The following is a 21,845-nucleotide window of genomic DNA, read 5'->3' on the forward strand; positions in this document are numbered from 1 at the left end:
ATCCCCTTTGTGTCAAGAATAGTGGTAATCCTGAGTCTTTCATCTTTTTTTCCAAATAGAATTACTTCTGTTTTATCTGTGTTCAGCTGAAGAAAATTTTGTGACATCCAGTTGTAAAGAGCGCAAGGCCCTGTACAGCAAATCTGATCGTAATTTCTATTGAGTACAAATCGACTGATATCGACAACTGGCTCATGGTGCCAGAAAGAAAAGTTGTATTTTCATACCAAGACACATAATGCCAAGTGCACATATCACAACCAAGAATGACAATAACTAAGCAATTTAACTCATTTTTTTTTTTTAAACTGAAACGGAGTACATGAATGTATTTTAATGCTTACAAAAGCCAGGAACAAGAGAGTACATTCAAATCCCAAATTGTCAGACATTCTGTTGCATGTCCCAGACCCGGTGAAATGTAACTGAATTGTTTTGGCCAGCCCTAAGGGTCCCATCTGCATCTCATCATTGCTGAGGAGTGTGCTCCCATCACCCAATCAAGCATCCAGCCAGAGCAGGTCATGATATTTTTTACCATATTAACATGCCATTGTTGTGTGTTATGCCTAATGTAAAGACTCTTGTCTCTGCGGGCCTACCACACAGATTTAATACTTGTCATTTTTAGGGCATACCTAACAACCTGTGTTTTCTTTCTCTCTCTCTTCCCCCCACAATGTGTCCCTCTGAGTTACATGTTGATCCTGGGATTGAGATGCTGGCCTCTTCTGCCCCTCGGACCTGCTTGATCCATCCTGGTGCCCTGTGTCTGGTTGGAGTTTTATCGCACCGCTCCTGTGAAGGACGGCCCCATGAGGACAGTTGAGGGTTATACCTGTTAAAACTGTTAATATTATAGTCAGGCTGTCTGTTGTTGCCCAAATGAGGATGGGTTCCCTTTTGAGTCTGGTTCCTCTCAAGGTTTCTTCCTCATGTTGTCTGAGGGAGTTTTTCCTTGCCACCGTCGCCGCAGGCTTGCTCATTGGGGATAGATTAGGGATAAAATTAGCTCATGTTTTAAGTCGTTCAAATTCTGTAAAGCTGCTTTGCGACAATGTTTATTGTTAAAAGCGCTATACAAATAAACTTGATTTGATTTGAAATCCCATTTGCACAGATTCTCAGTAGTAGAGTTCACTACTCAGGTAAGACAGTGGAAACAGTCCAGAACCAGAACTGTAAGCAGACTGTATATCAGGTCAGTGTTGTCAGTTTGTAGTATGGTCTTTTTTAATTCAAATGATTTATACCAACAATATATCTTATATTTTTACATACTCTATTACAACTTTTTGTATATTTTGAGACTTTACAATTGACACTACTTTTAGCTTGTTCAGTAAATGTATAATACCCGTTTTACCCACTAGAGGGCGCGAAAAGGGTAATATAATGTTCAAGCCATTATGAAGTTTCTTCTCTGAGGTACAGGTGTAATTATATCTATAATTCATTTCTCCTTTGCTAAACCAAGGGTGAGATCTGTTGGAGTGTTGGATCAGATGTAGCATCTCAGTTCATTCATAGTGTTGGAGATATGAGTATAATTTTGAACTTTTTTTTTTTTTTTAAATCATGCAGTCACAGTGTTGGCTAGTCACTATGGGGTGTGCCCCCTTCAAATATCTGGAGAAGAAAGTCTACTTAAATGTGTTAAATATAAACATATAATGTGAAATACCTATGAAATAAAAATTGTTTACTCCTACAATGCGCCTGGTCGTCTCTCAGCCCCTGTCAGCATTCATTAAAATTGGTTCTAAATTATATTTGCTTAATTTCTGTGTGAATACATATACTTCCTGGTTAGGGGCACCAGCCAAATAAGAGTGTAGGGCTGTGTTCCAATAATCCTTTCCTAACCACTTTTCCTTGACTTCGATGGAAAATGTCATGAAGTCAAGGAAAGGTGTGAAGGGGAATGCATATGGACTTAGTCACAGTGCTAAGAGAGGATGGCAGGTTGGTGCAGTGGTTAGCACTATCACCTCACAGCAAGAAGGTTCTGGGTTTGAACCCAGTGGCCGACGAGGGCCTTTCTGTGTGGACTTTGCATGTTCTCCCCATGTCTGCGTGGGTTTCCAAAGACATTCAGTTAGGGTAATTGGCTACTCTAAATTGCCCATAGGTGTGAATGGTTGTTTTCCAAGTCCAGAAATGGCAGGGCTGTAGCAGGAAGGGCATCCGGCATAAAACTATGCTCCAATTAATGACGTGGATCAGTAGGGTCCATGTGGACCCTGACCTGGCAGCCGTTCCGGACAAGGAAGAAGAAGTCATGCTGCTCAGGGAATCCAACTGCACTTACATTAGGCTATGTGATGTCTGATGTTATTGACTTGGACCTTTAAATGTTGCTGAAGGAATTGTGTCAGTAGCTCCTTTCCTCTGTAGAGAATGGTGCAGTGTACACTATTCTAAAGGAGATAAGAAAGGAAGCACTGAAGCCACTTTCCTCAGCATTTAGAGAATTCAAACAGCTCTTATCATGGCTGCTACTTAGATATTTCAAGGTCATTTCACTCAGTTAGGAATCTTCCTCAGCAAAAAAAAAGACTATCCAACCCAAGACTATGTAAAGACAGTGTTGAAAATTGTCCAATCATGTTAGAGCAAAATAAAAAATAAAAAATTAAATACCAACTGGCTGCCAATAAAAGTGTGAGTGTCTGGGGTGCGGATTGCTGTGTCTGGGATTTTTGATGGCATCAAATTAGAGAGCAGCCTCAGATCACCTGATTGCAAAATGTTTAAGGACTCAAGCTTTTTGCAATCAGGTGATCCGAGGCTGCTCTCTAATTATTTTCATGGAACTGTGTTATTGGTATTTGTCGCACTCTCATGGGTCTTGTGAAAATGCAGAACCAGGAGACAGGCTTGTGACAACTTCTGCTGAGTTTATTATTATTATTATTATTATTATAATACTGAGCTGGGGCGGCATGGTGGTGTAGTGGTTAGCGCTGTTGCCTCACAGCAAGAAGGTCCGGGTTCGAGCCCCGTGGCCAGCAAGGGCCTTTCTGTGCAGAGTTTGCATGTTCTCCCCGTGTCCACGTGGGTTTCCTCCGGGTGCTCCGGTTTCCCCCACAGTCCAAAGACATGCAGGTTAGGTTAACTGGCGACTCTAAATTGACCGTAGGTATGAATGTGAGTGTGAATGGTTGTCTGTGTCTATGTGTCAGCCTTGTGATGACCTGGCGACTTGTCCAGGGTGTACCCCGCCTTTCGCCCGTAATCAGCTGGGATAGGCTCCACCTTGCCTGCGACCCTGTAGAACAGGATAAAGCGGCTACAGATAATGAGATGAGATTATACTGAGCTTTCAAGTGGTGTAGTGGTTAACATTGTCGCCTCACAGCAAGAAGGTTCCGGGTTCGAGCCCAGTGGCCGACAAGGGCCTTTCTGTGTGGAGTTTGCATGTTCTCCCCGTGCCTGTGTGGGTTTCCTCTGGGTGCTCCGGTTTCCCCCACAGTCCAAAGACATGCAGGTTAGGCTAATTGGTGGCTCTAAATTGACCATAGGTGTGAATGGTTGTGTGTCTCTGTGTCAGCCCTGTGATGGTCTGGCGACTTGTCCAGGGTGTACCCCGTCTCTCACCCATAGTCAGCTGGGATAGGCTTCAGCTTGCCTAGGATAAGCAGTTACGGATAATGGATAGATGGATGAAATCTTAATGCTAAAGCATGCAAATACATTGTAGACAATTTTGTGGTACAAGTTTGGGGAAGAACCACATATAGGTTTGATGGCCATCAAATAGTTATGATTATGACTAAGTTGCTGTCCCTTAGCAGGCAGGCAGAGGATGCTATTGAGCATGCACAGAGTGAGTGTCACCACTGGAGCTTGTTGTTGATTGAAGCAATTGATGATAGTGTTGATAAAACTGACATCTGTTACAACTCCACTCTCCCCTACTGAAATATCAGGGTGGAAACCACAGATGCATAAACAAGAACACCAAAAATCAAATCGCATTTCATTATGCTCAAGGAATGGAAAGGCTGAGTAAATGAACCAAAGATGGAAGCAGTATCATGCTTTATCGGGGTTGTATACCAATTCTAACTTTAACAGTCACACACAAACCACATACTTATGCACAGTGTATTAATAACATTTGAAGCCACTGGTGTTGCCTGCTGCACACTCAGCTCTGTCCTGAGCACAAACTTCGGGTGATAGGTGTGTCTATGAGTGACAGTGAGACACACTTCCTCTTCATGCGATGGTGAAAGCGTGTTAGCCAACCTCCTGCTTTAGAGGAAGAGAAGTGTACTTAGAACAAATGTGTGAGGAGAGAATGCGTCACATGTCCGCTTCAGGGCCTGCTCAAATGGTTGCATAAATCTGACGAGTGGCCCCGTGAAGTTGGGTTTGGATTTTGGATCTGTCCCAAAAATCTTCTGTGATGTTGATGGAGTAATGAGAAAGTGAAGAGCCACTCTGATGTCTACTGGTGGTTTGAGGATGGATGACTCGATGGAGGAGGCAACAGGGGCCGCACCGTTAAGGCAACCGAAGGGTGAGTTTAGTGGCAAGTCGGACAAGACGTTATATTTCTTTCTCTATTTTTCTTAAATAAATAAATTAATTAACTAATAGTCTTCGGTTTGTATATTTTGAGTGTTTTTGTTCCTTTTCATACTTTGTGGCACTGTGTGTGTGTGTGTGTGTGCGTGTGCGCGTTGTACTTACATGCAATGCAAGCACACTACCTCTCAACCAGTGCATGATCAGTAAGAGCGCTTCCTGTCTAAAGTTGCATTTTGACTCTATATCCAAGCTGCAGCTAAGAATAGCTCTAACAGGCAACAACTGTTCGAATGTTAATACTGTATACTAATTTAGCACTGTTCTCATTGCTGAATAAAAGGAAGCTCTGGTTTTAAAATATATATATATATTCAAATTTGCATAAATAACACAAGATAAAGCAAAAACATCTTTTTTTTCACCACTTCCAGTAAAAGGAAGCCCATAAAGTCTTGATGATGTAAAATCGATACTGTGTCTGCTCACTTTACTACCGAAGATGTTTTTTTTTTCTGCTATGAAAATGACATTTTCTTAAAAGGGACATAATTTGGCATGATGTCTGTCTGATTTAAAACTAATATGTTTATCAGAGAGTGTTAAATCACAAAAGAAAGACAGCAACTGTCATAATGGATGACAGAAAATGACCATGAAACAGCTATTTTAAATTTTGAGATATTTTTGTGCATTTAATTTAAAAAATAGTATTTTCTCTCAAAACACATACCACATAATTAACACGCTGAAAGAAAAATTAAAAACAACCATTGAAAATAAAACTTTTTTAAGTGTTTCTGGGAACTGTTTCTGCCTTTGACCATTTCCTGTTTTACACTTGGGATATAAATATGATTTTGCACGCATATGAAACCTCTTTATTATTCATCACCATAATGAGATAAAAGGAGCTTTCATTGCAGAACAGGCAAATTGTTATTGACCTGCACTACTCAGGTAATGGACATGAATATATTTAAAGGTCAGGTTTTTCAAGTGTAGGTCATAAAAAGAATTTTCCCCGACACCCAATTATTTTTGTTTAGTGGACCAAAAGCTACTGAATTCGAATCACAGACTTCCAATTTTATTCGCTTTTAAAATAGAACAATTAATGAAGTTAAGGTCACGTGGCTATTCTCCCTCTGCTATTTTTTCCTGCTTCACCATGACCCAATTCAAGATACTACGTCATGCATCACGTGGTGGGCTTTCCCCGTTCACACAAGGCATTGTGGGATACAAATTTGAAACAGGAGAGAAAAATGGAGGATGTGAGTGTGGGAATGAAACGTGAAAGACCGACTACAGTAGCGGAAAGCAAGCGAGAAGAAAAGAAATTATGTTATATGTGAAGGAAAGGAAACGCAGGACCAAACTAATAAATATCGGCGGTCAGCGAGCACCTCGGTGTGATCAGCTGTTCGTTTAGTGACAGAATGATGGAACTGTCAGTGCACGCTCAAAAGTAAACCTGCGCATGCGCACGCACACGGACTTCCTCTGTCTGCTTGACTGCGTGAAGCGAGCGATTTCATGCACATTATTTGCTTTAATCCCCTCAAATTAGATAACTTCCCAGCCACAGAATGGCCTGATATTTTGTGAGATATTACAGAAATAAACATATATCACAATGACCACATTTCAGAGGGAACTAAATTTCACCAATTTTATGAAATCGAAAGGCCGTCTAGCTTTAAACAGTTCTTAAGCACAGTCAGTGCCAAAATATTACTGTTTTGAAATTTATGTTGATTCTTTTTTTAGAGATTGGTCAGTAACTCCTTCAGAATAAGAATTTGATAGAAAAGTTGCGTCCTGGAAGTTTATAAAATGTAACTCCTGACTTTGCCAAGTGTCATTGGAACGACAAAAAAAAAAAAGTGTATTGTGATCAGATGCGACCAAAATCATACTTTTTGGAATGTCCAGTGGAAAAGTGAGTCAGATCCTAAACTCACTATAAAATATCATCATCAGTGCATCAGTGATACTTTGCGGCTCATCTTAAGGTTGCTGTTGGTATGAATTCTGATAAATGGCAAGATATTTAAGCCGGAAATCTGGTTGCATCTACCAAGAGGTTAAAACTTTTACTGGCCATCTGAGTCACTTGATTTTATCCCTCTTGAAAACCGTGGTTTGGATGGAAAACGACTGACTGTACGTGCAAACATGCGAATATAAATAAGCTTAAATGCTCTACATTTTAAAGAAAATGATCCAAAAGCCTCTAAGTGTCTCCAGTCTTATTAGACACTACAGGAAAGTTTTAGTGCTGTTCTTCACTCCAGCAGAAGGTTTAAAAAAATATGGCAATTCTGGGATGCCAAGCATTTACAGAAAACCTTATGCTTGAAATTATTCTATCCACATTCACTGGATATAAGCAATCACATGCTCTGAGTGGCTACTCTACTCCTAGGATATAAGCTCATATACCGTGAGTAGAGAAAAACAAAATGGTGGAGCGTGTTGGTGAACCAGACCAAGGACAAAATAAAAAACTACTTGAAAACAACCCCCCCCCCCAAAAAAAAAGCAAGAAAATATGGAATAAAAGTATCTGATAGTAAGAATGTATCCTTTTTTAAATTTAATTTTCAAGTATTATTATTATAGCATTTTTCACAAATTGCTGCTGTCATTTCGCCGGTTTGTTTACATTCTAAGCGGAAATGATTTATGAAATTTTTATTTATCGAATTTGCAAAAAAATAAAAATGCTCCGTTTCTCAAAATCCAGTGAATGTGGATAGAATAAAACAGTTATTCCACTCAATCTCATCATACATCGATTATAGCCAACTTGGTGCTACGCGCCTCATCAGCTATCAGCTCGTGTACGACATGATTTTGTGGAATAACTGTTAAATATATACAGTAAATACAGTCTATATGGTTTTCAAAATTAAAAAAATACATATGGAGTCCTAGTAAGGTCAAAATATCAGATACTGGATGTAGTATTTATTGTATATGTAACATTTTGCTCATCAATATGAAGAGCAGCTCAGTGATTCTGTTATCCTGAAGTGGAGCTTGGGTACTGATCAAGTATCTATCATTAAAAAAAAAACTATACATGTATATGAATAACATAAAGTGGAGTCAGAAACAGGATTACAACATAAGATAGTACTTAAAGTGCAGTGCAGATTAAGTGGAATTGAATTCACTCAATTGACAATGCAACAACATAATGAGGAAATCACTTAAAATGTGGAAGTTGATTTATGATATGCGGAATATCAAGTCTTTTATTTGCTTTGTGTGTGTGTGTGTGTGTGTGTGTGTGTGTGTGTGTGTACGTGTCAGTCATTTCCACTTTGTCCTTGGTGACACTGAGTTCCTCAGGGAACTTACACTGACACACTGACCACATCAGTGTTTGGAAAAGAATAAAGAAACACTCTACATTACAGAATGCAGATGAATGGCGTTGGCTGTTTTTTTATTCTTTTTTTTTTTTTTTTTAATCCTGCACCATACTGTGGCTCTCTTAATCAGCTCTTAATGGAAAACAAATGTTCTGTGCTCCTGCAGTAGATCATGTCTCTGCCTGCATACCGGATGTGGTTCACCAAAATGGAGCACGGCAATGAAAGGCAGAAAGAAATTGTCAGTTTGTCAGGTGTTCATTATATCACAGGAGTTTACTGTTGAGGTTTGATCCTTCTGTGTGAATGTGTATGATTTATGAGTGTATGGTTATTTAAAAAAGTACCACCATGCATACATGTCAAGAAGAAGAATCTAAGGACACTTCATGTCATGTACCGTACTTGAGTACTAGATGTCAAGGTAATAAAAGCTGCCGTAAAGTATAAAAAGTTGCCAAGAAGCACTATCACTTGTGAAAATGATGACTTGTCCAAAATACTTTTCACAATACATGGACATTTTTATTATCTCTGTTTACAATATACATATTATGCCGTCTATATACAGTGAAAGAAATTAAGTATTCAAACACTGCTGTTTTTCTTATTTAATATACTTCCAGTGCATAGCCATGATTGTGCACAAGTCTTAGGCACGTATAAAGAAATGCTGTCGACCAAAAATGGCTTAATTAATGATGAAACGAAATGTTTCAACATTAAAAATTACTATAAACAGTAAGCAGTAAGCCATAATAAATGAAACAAAGTCAATATTTGGTGTGAGATGACACTTTGGTTAAAAAAACAACAACAACCCAATAGTAGTTTCAGTGACTGCATTGAGTGCAGTTTTATGCGGAAATGAGCTGTAGGTTTCACTGAGCATCTTATAGAGCCAGCCGCAGTTCTTCTGGACACTTTGACTGTCACACTCACTTCTTCATCTCATCTCATCTCATTATCTCTAGCCGCTTTATCCTGTTCTACAGGGTCGCAGGCAAGCTGGAGCCTATCCCAGCTGACTATGGGCGAAAGGCGGGGTACACCCTAGACAAGTCGGCAGGTCATCACAGGGCTGACACATAGACACAGACAACCATTCACACTCACATTCACACCTACGCTCAATTTAGAGTCACCAGTTAACCTAACCTGCATGTCTTTGGACTGTGGAGGAAACCGGAGCACCCGGAGGAAACCCACGTGGACACGGGGAGAACATGCAAACTCCGCACAGAAAGGCCCTTGCTGGCCACGGGGCTCGAACCTGGACCTTCTTGCTGTAACATTTAATTTTGTGCTGGAAAAAAACCCAAACGTTTGGAACTCTAAAATGTTTTTGTAATGTTTTGACTCGATAATATAGAAGTAATAAAATATAAATCTATAACAAAGTTTGTATGAAAAAAAATAGGGTGCCTAAGACTTTTGAAAGATCTATTCATAACACAACAACAACAACAACATTAGTACATTGCTGCAAAGCCATTATTGGAAATTACAGTTTTAAGATACCTACCATAAGAAATCATCACTTGAAGAGTTTAATTCCAAAACACAATTCCATTGTTTTGAGAAAAATCACTTTTTCTGATTACAGGAAGTGATAAAAGGAAAACCACTGTATCCTGTTTTAAAATTTATTGACTAGGAGTTTATTGAGTAGGAGTCAATTTCTGTCCCCCAAGCTACAATCTACACTAATGTGCCTCCTCGGGCTCATTTTTGGACCTTGGGGTAATTATGCATACCTTTTTAGGACCAAAAAGGTCCATATATGTTCCCAAGTAGTATACAGTGGTGCTTGAAAGTTTGTGAACCCTTTAGAATTTTTTATATTTCTGCATAAATATGACCTAAAACATCATCAGATTTTCACACAAGTCCTAAAAGTAGATAAGAACCCAGTTAAACAAATGAGACAAAAAATATTATACTTGGTCATTTATTTATTGAGGAAAATGATCCAATATTACATATCTGTGAGTGGCAAAAGTATGTGAACCACTAGGATTAGCAGTTAATTAGAAGGTGAAATTAGAGTCAGGTGTTTTCAATCAATGGGATGACAATCATGTGTGAGTGGGCACCCTGTTTTATTTAAAGAACAGGGATCTATCAAAGTCTGATCTTCACAACATGTGTTTGTGGAAAGTGTATCATGGCACGAACAAAGGAGATTTCTGGGGACCTCAGAAAAAGCGTTGTTGATGCTCATCAGGCTGGAAAAGGTTACAAAACCATCTCTAAAGAGTTTGGACTCCACCAATCCACAGTCAGACAGATTGTGTACAAGTAGATGAAATTTAAGACCATTGTTACCCTCCCCAGGAGTGGTCGACCAACAAAGATCACTCCAAGAGCAAGGCGTGTAATAGTCAGTGAGGTCACAAAGGACCCCAGGGTAACTTCTAAGCAACTGAAGGCCTCTCTCATATTGGCTAAAGTTAATGGTCATGAGTCCACCATCAGAAGAACACTGAACAACAATGGTGTGCATGGCAGGGTTGCAAGGAGAAAGCCACTGCTCTCCAAAAAGAGCATTGCTGCTCATCTGCAGTTTTTAAAGATCACATGGACAAGCCAGAAGGCTATTGGAAAAATGTTTTGTGGATGGATGAGACCAAAATAGAACTTTTTGGTTTAAATGAGAAGTGTTATGTTTGGAGAAAGGAAAACACTGCATTCCAGCATAAGAACCTTATCCCATCTGTGAAACATGGTGGCGGTAGTATCACGGTTTGGGCCTGTTTTGCTGCATCTGGGCCAGGACGGCTTGCCATCATTGATGGAACAATGAATTTTGAATCATCCCAGTAAATTCTAAAGGAAAATGTCAGGACATCTGTCCATGAACTGAATCTCAAGAGACATTGGGTCATGCAGCAAGACAACAACCCTCAGCACACAAGTCGTTCTACCAAAGAATGGTTAAAGAAGAATAAAGTTAATGTTTTGGAATGGCCAAGTCAAAGACCTGACCTTAATCCAATTGAAATGTTGTGGAAGGACCTGAAGCGAGCAGTTCATGTGAGGAAACCCACCAACATCCCAGAGTTGAAGCTGTTCTGTACGGAGGAATGGGCTAAAATTCCTCCAAGCCGGTGTGCAGGACTGATCAACAGTTACCGCAAACGTTTAGTTGCAGTTATTGCTGCACAAGGGGGTCACACCAGATACTGAAAGCAAAGGTTCACATACTTTTGCCACTCACAGATATGTAATATTGGATCATTTTCCTCAATACATAAATGACCAAGTATAATATTTTTGTCTCATTTGTTTAACTGGGTTCTCTTTATTTACTTTTAGGACTTATGTGAAAATCTGATGATGTTTTTGGTCAAATTTATGCAAGGCAAGTTTATTTATATAGCACATTTCATACACAGTGACTTGTGTGAAAATCTGATGATGTTTTAGATCATATTTATGCAGAAATATAAAAAATTCTAAAGGGTTCACAAACTTTCAAGCACCACTGTATAACAGGTACAAATAAGTACTTTAGATGGTACTGCCCCAGTGACAAGTCATTGTACCCCTAAAGGTACAATAATGTACTTGATTTTCTGAGAGGTGGAGAACATGTCGAGGGTTTACAGCAGGAAAATCGGAATCCAAATCAAGCTTGGTGAGAAGGTAAGAGTCTAGACTAAGTCTACTACACTGTACAACAACATCATCAAATCTCAGAATGTCTTATCAAAACCAGAGGTGGACAGTAATGAAGTACAACCCCGATTCCAAAAAAGTTGGGACAAAGTACAAATTGTAAATAAAAATGGAATGCAATGATGTGGAAGTTTCAAAATTCCATGTTTTATTCAGAATAGAACATAGATGACATATCAAATGTTTAAACTGAGAAAATGTATCATTTAAAGAGAAAAATTAGGTGATTTTAAATTTCATGACAACAACACATCTCAAAAAAGTTGGGACAAGGCCATGTTTCCCACTGTGAGACATCCCCTTTTCTCTTTACAACAGTCTGTAAACGTCTGGGGACTGAGGAGACAAGTTGCTCGAGTTTAAGGATAGGAATGTTAACCCATTCTTGTCTAATGTAGGATTCTAGTTGCTCAACTGTCTTAGGTCTTTTTTGCCGTATCTTCCGTTTTATGATGCGCCAAATGTTTTCTATGGGTGAAAGATCTGGACTGCAGGCTGGCCAGTTCAGTACCCGGACCCTTCTTCTATGCAGCCATGATGCTGTAATTGATGCAGTATGTGGTTTGGCATTGTCATGTTGGAAAATGCAAGGTCTTCCCTGAAAGAGACGTCGTCTGGATGGGAGCATATGTTGCTCTAGAACCTGGATATACTTTCAGCACTGATGGTGTCTTTCCAGATGTGTAAGCTGCCCATGCCACATGTACTAATGCAACCCCATACCATCAGAGATGCAGGCTTCTGAACTGAGCGCTGATAACAACTTGGGTCGTCCTTCTCCTCTTTAGTCTGAATGACACGGCGTCCTTGATTTCCATAAAGAACTTCAAATTTTGATTCGTCTGACCACAGAACAGTTTTCCACTTTGCCACAGTCCATTATGAGCCTTGGCCCAGAGAAGACGTCTGCGCTTCTGGATCATGTTTAGATACGGCTTCTTCTTTGAACTATAGAGTTTTAGTTGGCAATGGCGGATGGCACGGTGAATTGCGTTCACAGATAATGTTCTCTGGAAATATTCCTGAGCCCATTTTGTGATTTCCAATACAGAAACGTGCCTGTATGTGATGCAGTGCCGTCTAAGGGCCCGAAGATCACGGGCACCTAGTATGGTTTTCCGGCCTTGACCCTTACGCACAGAGATTCTTCCAGATTCTCTGAATCTTTTGATGATATTATGCACTGTAGATGATGATATGTTCAAACTCTTTGCAATTTTACACTGTCGAACTCCTTTCTGATATTGCTCCACTATTTGTCGGTGCAGAATTAGGGGGATTGGTGATCCTCTTCCCATCTTTACTTCTGAGAGCCGCTGCCACTCCAAGATGCTCTTTATATACCCAGTCATGTTAATGACCTATTGCCAATTGACCTAATGAGTTGCAATTTGGTCCTCCAGCTGTTCCTTTTTTGTACCTTTAACTTTTCCAGCCTCTTATTGCCCCTGTCCCAACTTTTTTGAGATGTGTTGCTGTCATGAAATTTCAAATGAGCCAATATTTGGTATGAAATTTCAAAATATCTCACTTTCGACATTTGATATGTTGTCTATGTTCTATTATGAATACAATATCAGTTTTTGAGATTTGTAAATTATTGCATTCCGTTTTTATTTACAAATTGTACTTTGTCCCAACTTTTTTGGAATCAGGGTTGTACATTTGAAGAGTTTGGTTCCAAAACGCTATATATCCAATTCCACTGTTTCGAGAAAAATCACTTTTTCTGATTACGGGAAGTGATAAAAGGAAAACCACTGTATCCTGTTTTAAAATTTATTGACTAATTCCTTAATGATAATAAACTTCAAAAATTAAATCCAGAACTAATTAACAGCTTTTTAACTGAACCAAGTAATTATTTTTTTGTCACGTTGCTACATATCCACGCCACGGCATTTTCCCCCAAAATGCTACATATCCCTTTCTATTTAAAGTGCATTTAACTGTGTTCTTTCCTGACAGATATAGCTGAAATTGGATATATAATGTGCTTTAGTATCCTGAAAAATGGGCAGTGTCAGCTGGTGTGAGTTTATCAGCATGGCAAAACACACATGTACGTGCTTTATGCATGCACACAACATCTGGTATTTTCCCGGCACCCAAATGCCGCATTTTCTTAACGTGTTCTCAATTATGATTTGCTTTTGACAGCCTACGTTTCTTCCCAACTGGTGAAACCATCATGGCCTCCTCCGTTCCGTCAAAATTAGTCATAATTCAGCGTGAAACTGTCCAATAAATGCTAGAAGTGACGAAACGATTTCATGGGTGCAGCCATCATAGAAGACTTCATGCCAATGGAGGCCTCTGATTGGCCAAATGGATATGTCTGGTTTTGAGAAAAATCGGTGATGGCACTCATTACGTTTTGGAATGAAAGGCCGTAATGCGGTGCGTAAATCAATGGCAGATATCGCGTTTTGGCAAAAAACGAATATGGTATGAGTAAGATATGATAATTGCTGATGGTTTGGTGGCAGGAGTTTCAATTTTTCAAATTTGGCATTTATTGCGTTTTGAAACCAAACTCTTGACTTTTTCCAGCACTGTGGTTCAATTTTGGGCTTGGCAGATCATCTTCAATGCCCCAAGGTTACAAGGACCCCCTTGATAGACTTGCAATTTCAAAATCTTTCATAAATTTTCAGTGGAATGTGGGTCAGGAGATGAGTGACACCATGCATGGCCTTCTTGAGTTATTTTGGTTGCATGTTTGGAGCCGTTTCTTTCAGATTCTGTTTCTTGGCTAATGAGATTAAATTCTTCTCTAATAAGTCCATCACTCCATTCACTTTTCCTTTGGATGCCCCACATATAAAGGAAACAGCTCCATGTCCTGATGCTCTCACCACCATGCTTCACTGTAGAGATGGTGTTCTTGGAATCATACGCACGAGACTTCTTTCTCCAAAAATTACAATTACAAGCTGAATTATTGCCAAAGAGTTCTATTTTTGTTTCATCTAACCAGAGTATCAAGTCAGAGTCCCTCTCCGCCAGGACCTGGTCTTCCCAGGCAGTCTCCTGTCCCAGTATAAACCACTTTTGAGGTCCATTGGGTGGTGCTGATCTCCGTTTCTATAACCCTCAGCCTCTTGCCTATGACATAGCTAGGGTTACAGTGGGGGTCTGGTCCTCTGGTAACCACAAGAGTTTGACTCCCTACTCGCATCTATATTGCAGCCTGCCTTACCAGATGGCATCATTTTTATGATGGTCTTTGGTACAACCCAACTGTGAATAGAACTCGTGATCTCCCAGTCGAGAGGCAGACACACTAACCACTCGGCCAGCTCGCGGTCAACTAGAGTATATTGTTCCAAAATAATTCTCATTTGTCTAAATGCTTTCAGATGTGCATCTATGTGCTTCATTTTTAAACACAGGAGTTTTGTGTGAGGTGTAGAAATGGAGATTGCAGTGCAGATTGTTGCTTATTGATCTCTGTGTAGCAGGGCTTTGAACCAGAATTTTTTTCCTATTGGTTCGTTCCAAACAGAAACGGAATTTTAACGTTTCCGGTTTTGGGTTCCACCATTAAATAGACGTTCCCGAACCGGTTAGAACAAAAAAATTTCGTTCCTGGAATGGTTAATTACGTTCCCTGTCAGCTGTTTAACAAATGGCTATAAAATTATGTCTCTGTCTCATCCAGCTTAAGCCAAATGTAGGCTAATTTTATTACAACCTTCATTAAATAAGACAAGAAATAATTCAAAACAATTATTATTTCAAATGTTGGCGATTTGGATTCTCAGTATGTCTTCCCATCTACACAAACAGAAAAAGTGCCAAAAATGAAAGATAATTCGTTTAGTGTGTTACCAAAGGCTAGTCAGGCCCTATAGAGGGCTACCGCATGACGTCACCGCGCCGCGAGATTTCGGTAGTCGCCATATTGGAAGACCAAGTACACATCTATGCAAGTACATACATACATAAAACAAACTACACCTGAAATGTAGCCAGGGCCGGTTCTGCCCTAATCTGGACCCGGGTGCAACATCGCGCAACCCCCCCCCCCCCCCAAAAAAAAACAGTCTAAATCAGGACAACCATCACATAACTATAACTATAAACATTTTATATCAACTATTTTAACTAAATGGGCTATAATCAATAAGCCTGCAGCCACGGCGGGCTGCCTCAGAAAAGTAACCATTTGTCCTACCTTAAAACTCGTTTTGCATTTTCTGCCTCCTTTTTTGTATTTTCGACCCTCCGTTTATTTTCTTTCCTTTTCTGAAAACCCGATTTGTGTCCAGACATTTTGTTCTGCTACCAACGAACTAACTCGTCAGGTCTCGTCTCTCAAGCCCGCGATGATTCCCGTGGGAAGGGCAACAACTGATACATTTTTACAAACAGCCAATAGGGAGGTTGCAACGTTCAGGCTCTTCTTTGCTCAGACACTCAGTAATTCACTTATTATCACGTGGAGACATGATAGCAGTCCACCTTCCCGCGCTCTCCATTCAGTCAGCGAACGTCACACAGGAAGTGAACCCCAGCGGGTCATAGAAACTTGCGCAGGAGAAGAATGGCTTTTTTATTTGTAGGCTACGGAAACTTTGAGGAACGAAATAAAAACCGATATTAACCGGTTACCATTATTTTTAATAAGCGTTTCTGTTCCGGAACATAAAAAATAATAAAGTTTCTGGTTTCGTTTCTGTTCCATGTGAAATAGAAAAAGTTCCCGGTTTTCGTTTTCGTTCCTTGAACCGGTTCAAAGCCCTGCTGTGTAGCTGTTGTTCCTGCTGCTTTCAGGTCGTCCTGCAACTCTGTTCGAGTGACTGCTGGCTTCTCTCGAGGCTTCCTTATGATTAGTCACAGAGTGTGTTGTAAAATCTTGCATGGTGTACCTATCCAGAGACAATGAGTTGTGCTTCCTCTTACATATTATCAAAGGAATTGTGGTGGAATGTTTAAAGTCTTTTAGATTTTTCCCTTCAAGTGTTGTTTAATAATGTTGTTCCTGAGAACTTTAGGAAGCTCCTTCACCTTCACGATTGATCCTTTTGGCCTGAAATCTTCCCATCCAATCCTCTTTTATAATCAAAAACCAGCTGTAATTTGCCGAAGAACATTTTTATATCTTAAATCAACATTTAGTTCTAGAACTTGAATTACCAGGCGGCACAGTGGTGTAGTGGTTAGCGCTGTCGCCTCACAGCAAGAAGGTCCGGGTTCGAGCTCTGTGGCCGGTGAGGGCCTTTCTGTGTGGAGTTTGCATGTTCTCCCCGTGTCCGCGTGGGTTTCCTCCGGGTGCTCCGGTTTCCCCCACAGTCCAAAGACATGCAGGTTAGGTTAACTGGTGACTCTAAATTGACCGTAGGTGTGAATGTGAGTGTGAATGGTTGCCTGTGTCTATGTGTCAGCCCTGTGATGACCTGGTGACTTGTCCATGGTGTACCCCGCCTTTCGCCCGTAGTCAGCTGGGATAGGCTCCAGCTTGCCTGCGACCCTGTAGAACAGGATAAAGCGGCTACAGATGATGAGATGAGACTTGAATTACTTTTATGTAACGTTTATGTCAAAAGACATACACTCACTGGCCACTTTATTAGGAACACACAGCCATCCACCTGCTGTTTGATGCCGTTCTCTAATCAGCCGATCCCTTGACAGCAGCACGATGCATCAAATCATGCAGATACAAATCAAGAGCTTCAGTTAATGTTCACAATGTTCAAACACCAGAATGAGAAAAATTGTGATCTCAAAGTGTGACTTTCTTTCACTGTGGGATGGGTGTTGGTTTGAGCCAGATGGACTGGTTTGAGTATTTCAGAAACTGCTGATCTCCTGGGTTTTTCACACACAAACACCAGTCTCTAGAGTTTACACAGAATGGTGTGTGTGTGTGTGTGGGGAAGAACCATCAAGTGAGTGGGTGACAGTTCTGTGGGTGGAAACAAACGTCTTGTTGATAAGAGAGATCAGAGGAAAATAGCCAGATTGGTTTGAGCTGCCAGGAAGGATATAGTAATCACTCTTTACAACCATGGTGAGCAGAAAAGCATCATATTGGGTTCCACCCCTACAACCAAGAACAGAAATCTTAGAATCAAGAACCAGTTCTTATTAAAGTGGCAGGTGAATGTAAAGTGGATATACTGAAGTGGATCTACACACTGGAAATATATTACTATTGATCAGCTTTTAGATTTGTTGCTATGCACAATGTATTGGCCCCTCCTACCACATCCATCATAGGGACCATGAGGTTTGACTGTATACAGACATGGAAAATATTTGATTAATTGTGTTTCAATAAGATACTTTTTTTTAAGTATTCGTACCTTACTTGAGCACTACTGACATTTCCAAGAAAATGGTTGTACTTTTCATGTCAGGTTAAGGGAGCGGTACGGTGGTGTAGTGGTTAGCGCTGTCGCCTCACAGCAAGAAGGTCCAGGTTCGAGTCCCGTGGCCGGTGAGGGCCTTTCTGTGTGGAGTTTGCATGTTGTCCGTGTGGGTTTCCTCCGGGTGCTCCGGTTTCCCCCACAGTCCAAAGACATGCAGGTTAGGTTAACTGGTGACTCTAAATTGACCGTAGGTGTGAATGTGAGCGTGAATGGTTGTCTGTGTCTATGTGTCAGCCCTGTGATGACCTGGCGACTTGTCCAGGGTGTACCCCGCCTTTCGCCCGTAGTCAGCTGGGATAGGCTCCAGCTTGCCTGCGACCCTGTAGAACAGGATAAAGCGGCTACAGATAATGAGATGAGATGTCATGTTAAGGCATCTAATCAAGTTCATAAATGTAGACCAACTATCAAGAATTATGCCAACTCTTCATCTGCCATGACTTTCACATACTATAAGATGTAGTTAGCGTTGTAGCTACCTGTGTGTTCCTGGTTCTACCTCAATAAAATGTTACAATATTCTTGAGTGAATAAAGAATCATATATAATATGAGACGTCTCCTTTCTTGGTCTCTCTAGAAAGCATGAATTCTATCTCAAAAGTTAATAATAAAGATACTTTAAAAAAAAGGTATGTTGAGTTAAGGTTTCGCTAATTTGCTAACATTTAACTCAGTATATTTACCTACTGTTATACTCAGTATATACTTACCTGCCTGTTGTCTTTCACAATGCCAGGTTAGACTAACATCGATTCCAGTAGCTAATATATCTAGCTAATGGTATATATTGGTTGTTTTCATGATATTTTAGTTCTAGTTACTGTATTAGCAAACTATCTAGCAGTAGTCATGCATAAGAACAGCAAATATACAGAGATTGAATGTTTTCGGTCAAAATAGCATAGTTGGGTAACTATGGGTAACTTCTTCAGTAACGGAATTACAGTCACAGCAAAATGTGGTAACTTTTTTTTTTTAGTTGCAGTACTCAAGATAATGGTATTAAATAAAATTTCACACTGTATGGGGTCTTTTGACCCTAAAAAAAACATAGAAAAATTGGCTGTTTAACTCTGAATGCAAAATATTTTATGAGGAAAGAAAAGTCAGTAATGGAATTACGTCAGAAAAAACTGAACTTTCATATATTAAAATTCGAACCAAGATTTCTCTGAAGCGCCATGCGATAATTGGGGTGATGATTTTTAAATACGGTTTTCGGTACATTTTGCCTTGGATTCCGTACTTTAGCAATATCACTGAGCTGACAAGTTATGGCAAACTTGATCATTTCATAATTTTGGCCTCTCTGCTGAAGAATTGCGCAGTTGTTTTAAATTCCTAATAATCAATAAATTAATATGAATGTATAATTAATAATTGTATCAGATAAAAATTACTTTTTAATGCTTGTGGACATTTAAACAGTGCAAATTTTTTTCAGCTTCAACTTGAGCATTGGTACGTTTATACTTTTGTACTTGAATGAAGAATTAGCTTGTTAGGCCGTACTTCAACTGTTACCAGAGGATTTAATTCATAAAGAATTTAGATACGTTTTCCACCTATGGCTAGGAGTAAGATTCATAAACATCCCACAGGCATTTTTCCAAGTTGTATTGGAGTTTCATTTTCTAAAAGATCCTTTTGAAATTGAAAATCTTGTTTTTAGCTAATTCATAATTCACATTTAACCATGCATAGTAGATTAAACACAGTTTACACAGACTACAGACTACAGCTGCTGCAAACTCAGTCCACATTTGTCAATGAGCTCATGTCAACCCACATCCCCTTTGCTCTCTCTCCCTTCCTGTATTTATACTTAGTTTGTTCGTAATAAAGCATTTATTTCTGCCTAAGTTCATTTGGTTGTATTTTTTGAGAAGTCTTTCTTATTTTTTATGTAAGGAATAAAGCACAGCTGGTTGTGCTGTAAAAAGAAAATAATCAACAGCAGGATATTGTGATGCAGCCCATCATGAAGCAGAGATACTCTTACCACCATGAGGTTGATTACTTCCTTCATATAACAGCACATCTGGAGATGTTTTATTCTCTTATTTCAGAAATATGTTCTAGTGATTGCATTGTTTAATATTCATTAAAGAGTGATGTATCGACTTTTTATCCATTTATAGTTACTTTTAATGTTCTGAAACATCCAGTAAACAGGTTAGTTCCTGTTATAGCTTACATTATTATAACAGCTGTAAACAGTTGTGCCTACATTTTCATGTTCTAAAAAAAATACTGCTTCTTGTTCGCGGAAAAATCACAAACTCCGCTATCCTGAAGACTTTCCATGTTGGAAAACAGTTATAGACTTTTACAAATCACTGGCACTGGAGACTCCTTCTATACTTATTAGATAAATGTGTCCTCACAAAAAACTTCTTATACCTTAACTTTAACTTACACCATATCAACAATTAGTATAAATACGCAGGTGATTATAGGAAATTGTGTGCGCTGATTGGTCGAGAAATTCGGACTGTTTCTCGATAATCACCTCGAGTGACTCGGCAAAATGGCAGCTAATCGTTTAGTCAAATTACAAATGATGAAAGAAAACGCTGTTCCTAAAAGCACTAAAGATGCTATGAAGTTTGGTCTAAAACTATTCAAAGGTAAGGTGGACTTGTGATTTATTTTATGGACTTCAAAACAAAGTATTTTATGTGACTCGGCATAGATAAGTGACACAAATCTGCACTGCACCTTTATTAGCTCATCCAGCCGACAGGTGATGAGTTTATGCCATCATGTGTTGTCCGTCATCTGTCTGGCGTCGTCCATACAGTGGGGCAAAGAAGTATTTAGTCAGCCACCAATTGTGCAAGTTCTCCCACTTAGAAAGATGAGAGAGGCCTGTAATTTTCATCATAGGTACACTTCAACTATGAGAGACAGAATGGGGGGAAAGAATCCAGGAAATCAAATTGTAGGATTTTTAATGAATTAATTGGTAAATTCCTCGGTAAAATAAGTATTTGGTCACCTACAAACAAGCAAGATTTCTGGCTCTCACAGACCTGTAACAACTTCTTTAAGAGGCTCCTCTGTCCTCCACTCGTTACCTGTATTAATGGAACCTGTTTGAACTCGTTATCAGTATAAAAGACACCTGTCCACAACCTCAAACAGTCACACGCCAAACTCCACTATGGCCAAGACCAAAGAGCTGTCAAAGGACACCAGAAACAAAATTGTAGCCCTGCACCATGCTGGGAAGACTGAATCTGCAATAGGTAAGCAGCTTGGTGTGAAGAAATCAACTGTGGGAGCAATTATTAGAAAATGGAAGTGTTAGGACTAGGACTGTTTTGGCCTCTAGAGGCCGCTGTTATTTCCTTTTCATGTCGTGTTTATTTTGGCCTCTAGAGGCCGCCACTGTTCCTGTGTTTTGTGTTTGTGTTAATTGCCTAATTATCTTCACCTGTGTCCTTAATTAGTTTGTCTATTTATACCCCTGAGTTCAGTCCTCTTGTCACGGAGTCTTTGTGCTGTTATGTTTATCTCCAGTTTCCTTTGTACTGTGTTTTTTGATCTTCCTAGCTTTTGTATTTTTGCACTTTGCTTTTCTTTTGGATTATACTCTTTGGTTTTTTTGTTGTCTTTTGTTTTGCCCTGTATATAGTGTATATAGTTTAAATAAACCTTTTGATTCTTTTTCTACTTCCGCCTCACGCCTCTGCATTTGAGTCATCCCCCTGGTGGCCTAGTGGGGGTTTGCTGGATTATCACACCAACGAACCAGGTTCGAATCCCAGCAAAACCCTAACAGAAAGACTCCGTCATGACCGACTCAGCAGAGGCTGCTTCAACTGTCTACCCGGCCAACCTTCAGGGAATTATGG

At 39.7% G+C, this 21,845-nt stretch overlaps 1 protein-coding gene across 2 annotated transcripts in view; it reads left to right on the top strand.

Annotated features, from left to right (window-relative positions):
- Positions 1-4,275: 4,275 nt before the first annotated feature.
- Positions 4,276-21,845, top strand: part of gmip (GEM interacting protein) — a 69,123-nt gene continuing 51,553 nt past the window's right edge. For both annotated transcript variants that reach the window (XM_060942543.1, XM_060942544.1), the window contains exon 1: positions 4,276-4,528. In XM_060942543.1, coding sequence (XP_060798526.1) covers positions 4,453-4,528 — 76 coding nt within the window. In that variant the 5' untranslated portion in view covers positions 4,276-4,452. The remainder of the gene's footprint in view (positions 4,529-21,845) is intronic.

The sequence above is a fragment of the Neoarius graeffei genome, chromosome 16 (assembly GCF_027579695.1).
Source record: "Neoarius graeffei isolate fNeoGra1 chromosome 16, fNeoGra1.pri, whole genome shotgun sequence".
NCBI lineage: Eukaryota > Metazoa > Chordata > Actinopteri > Siluriformes > Ariidae > Neoarius > Neoarius graeffei.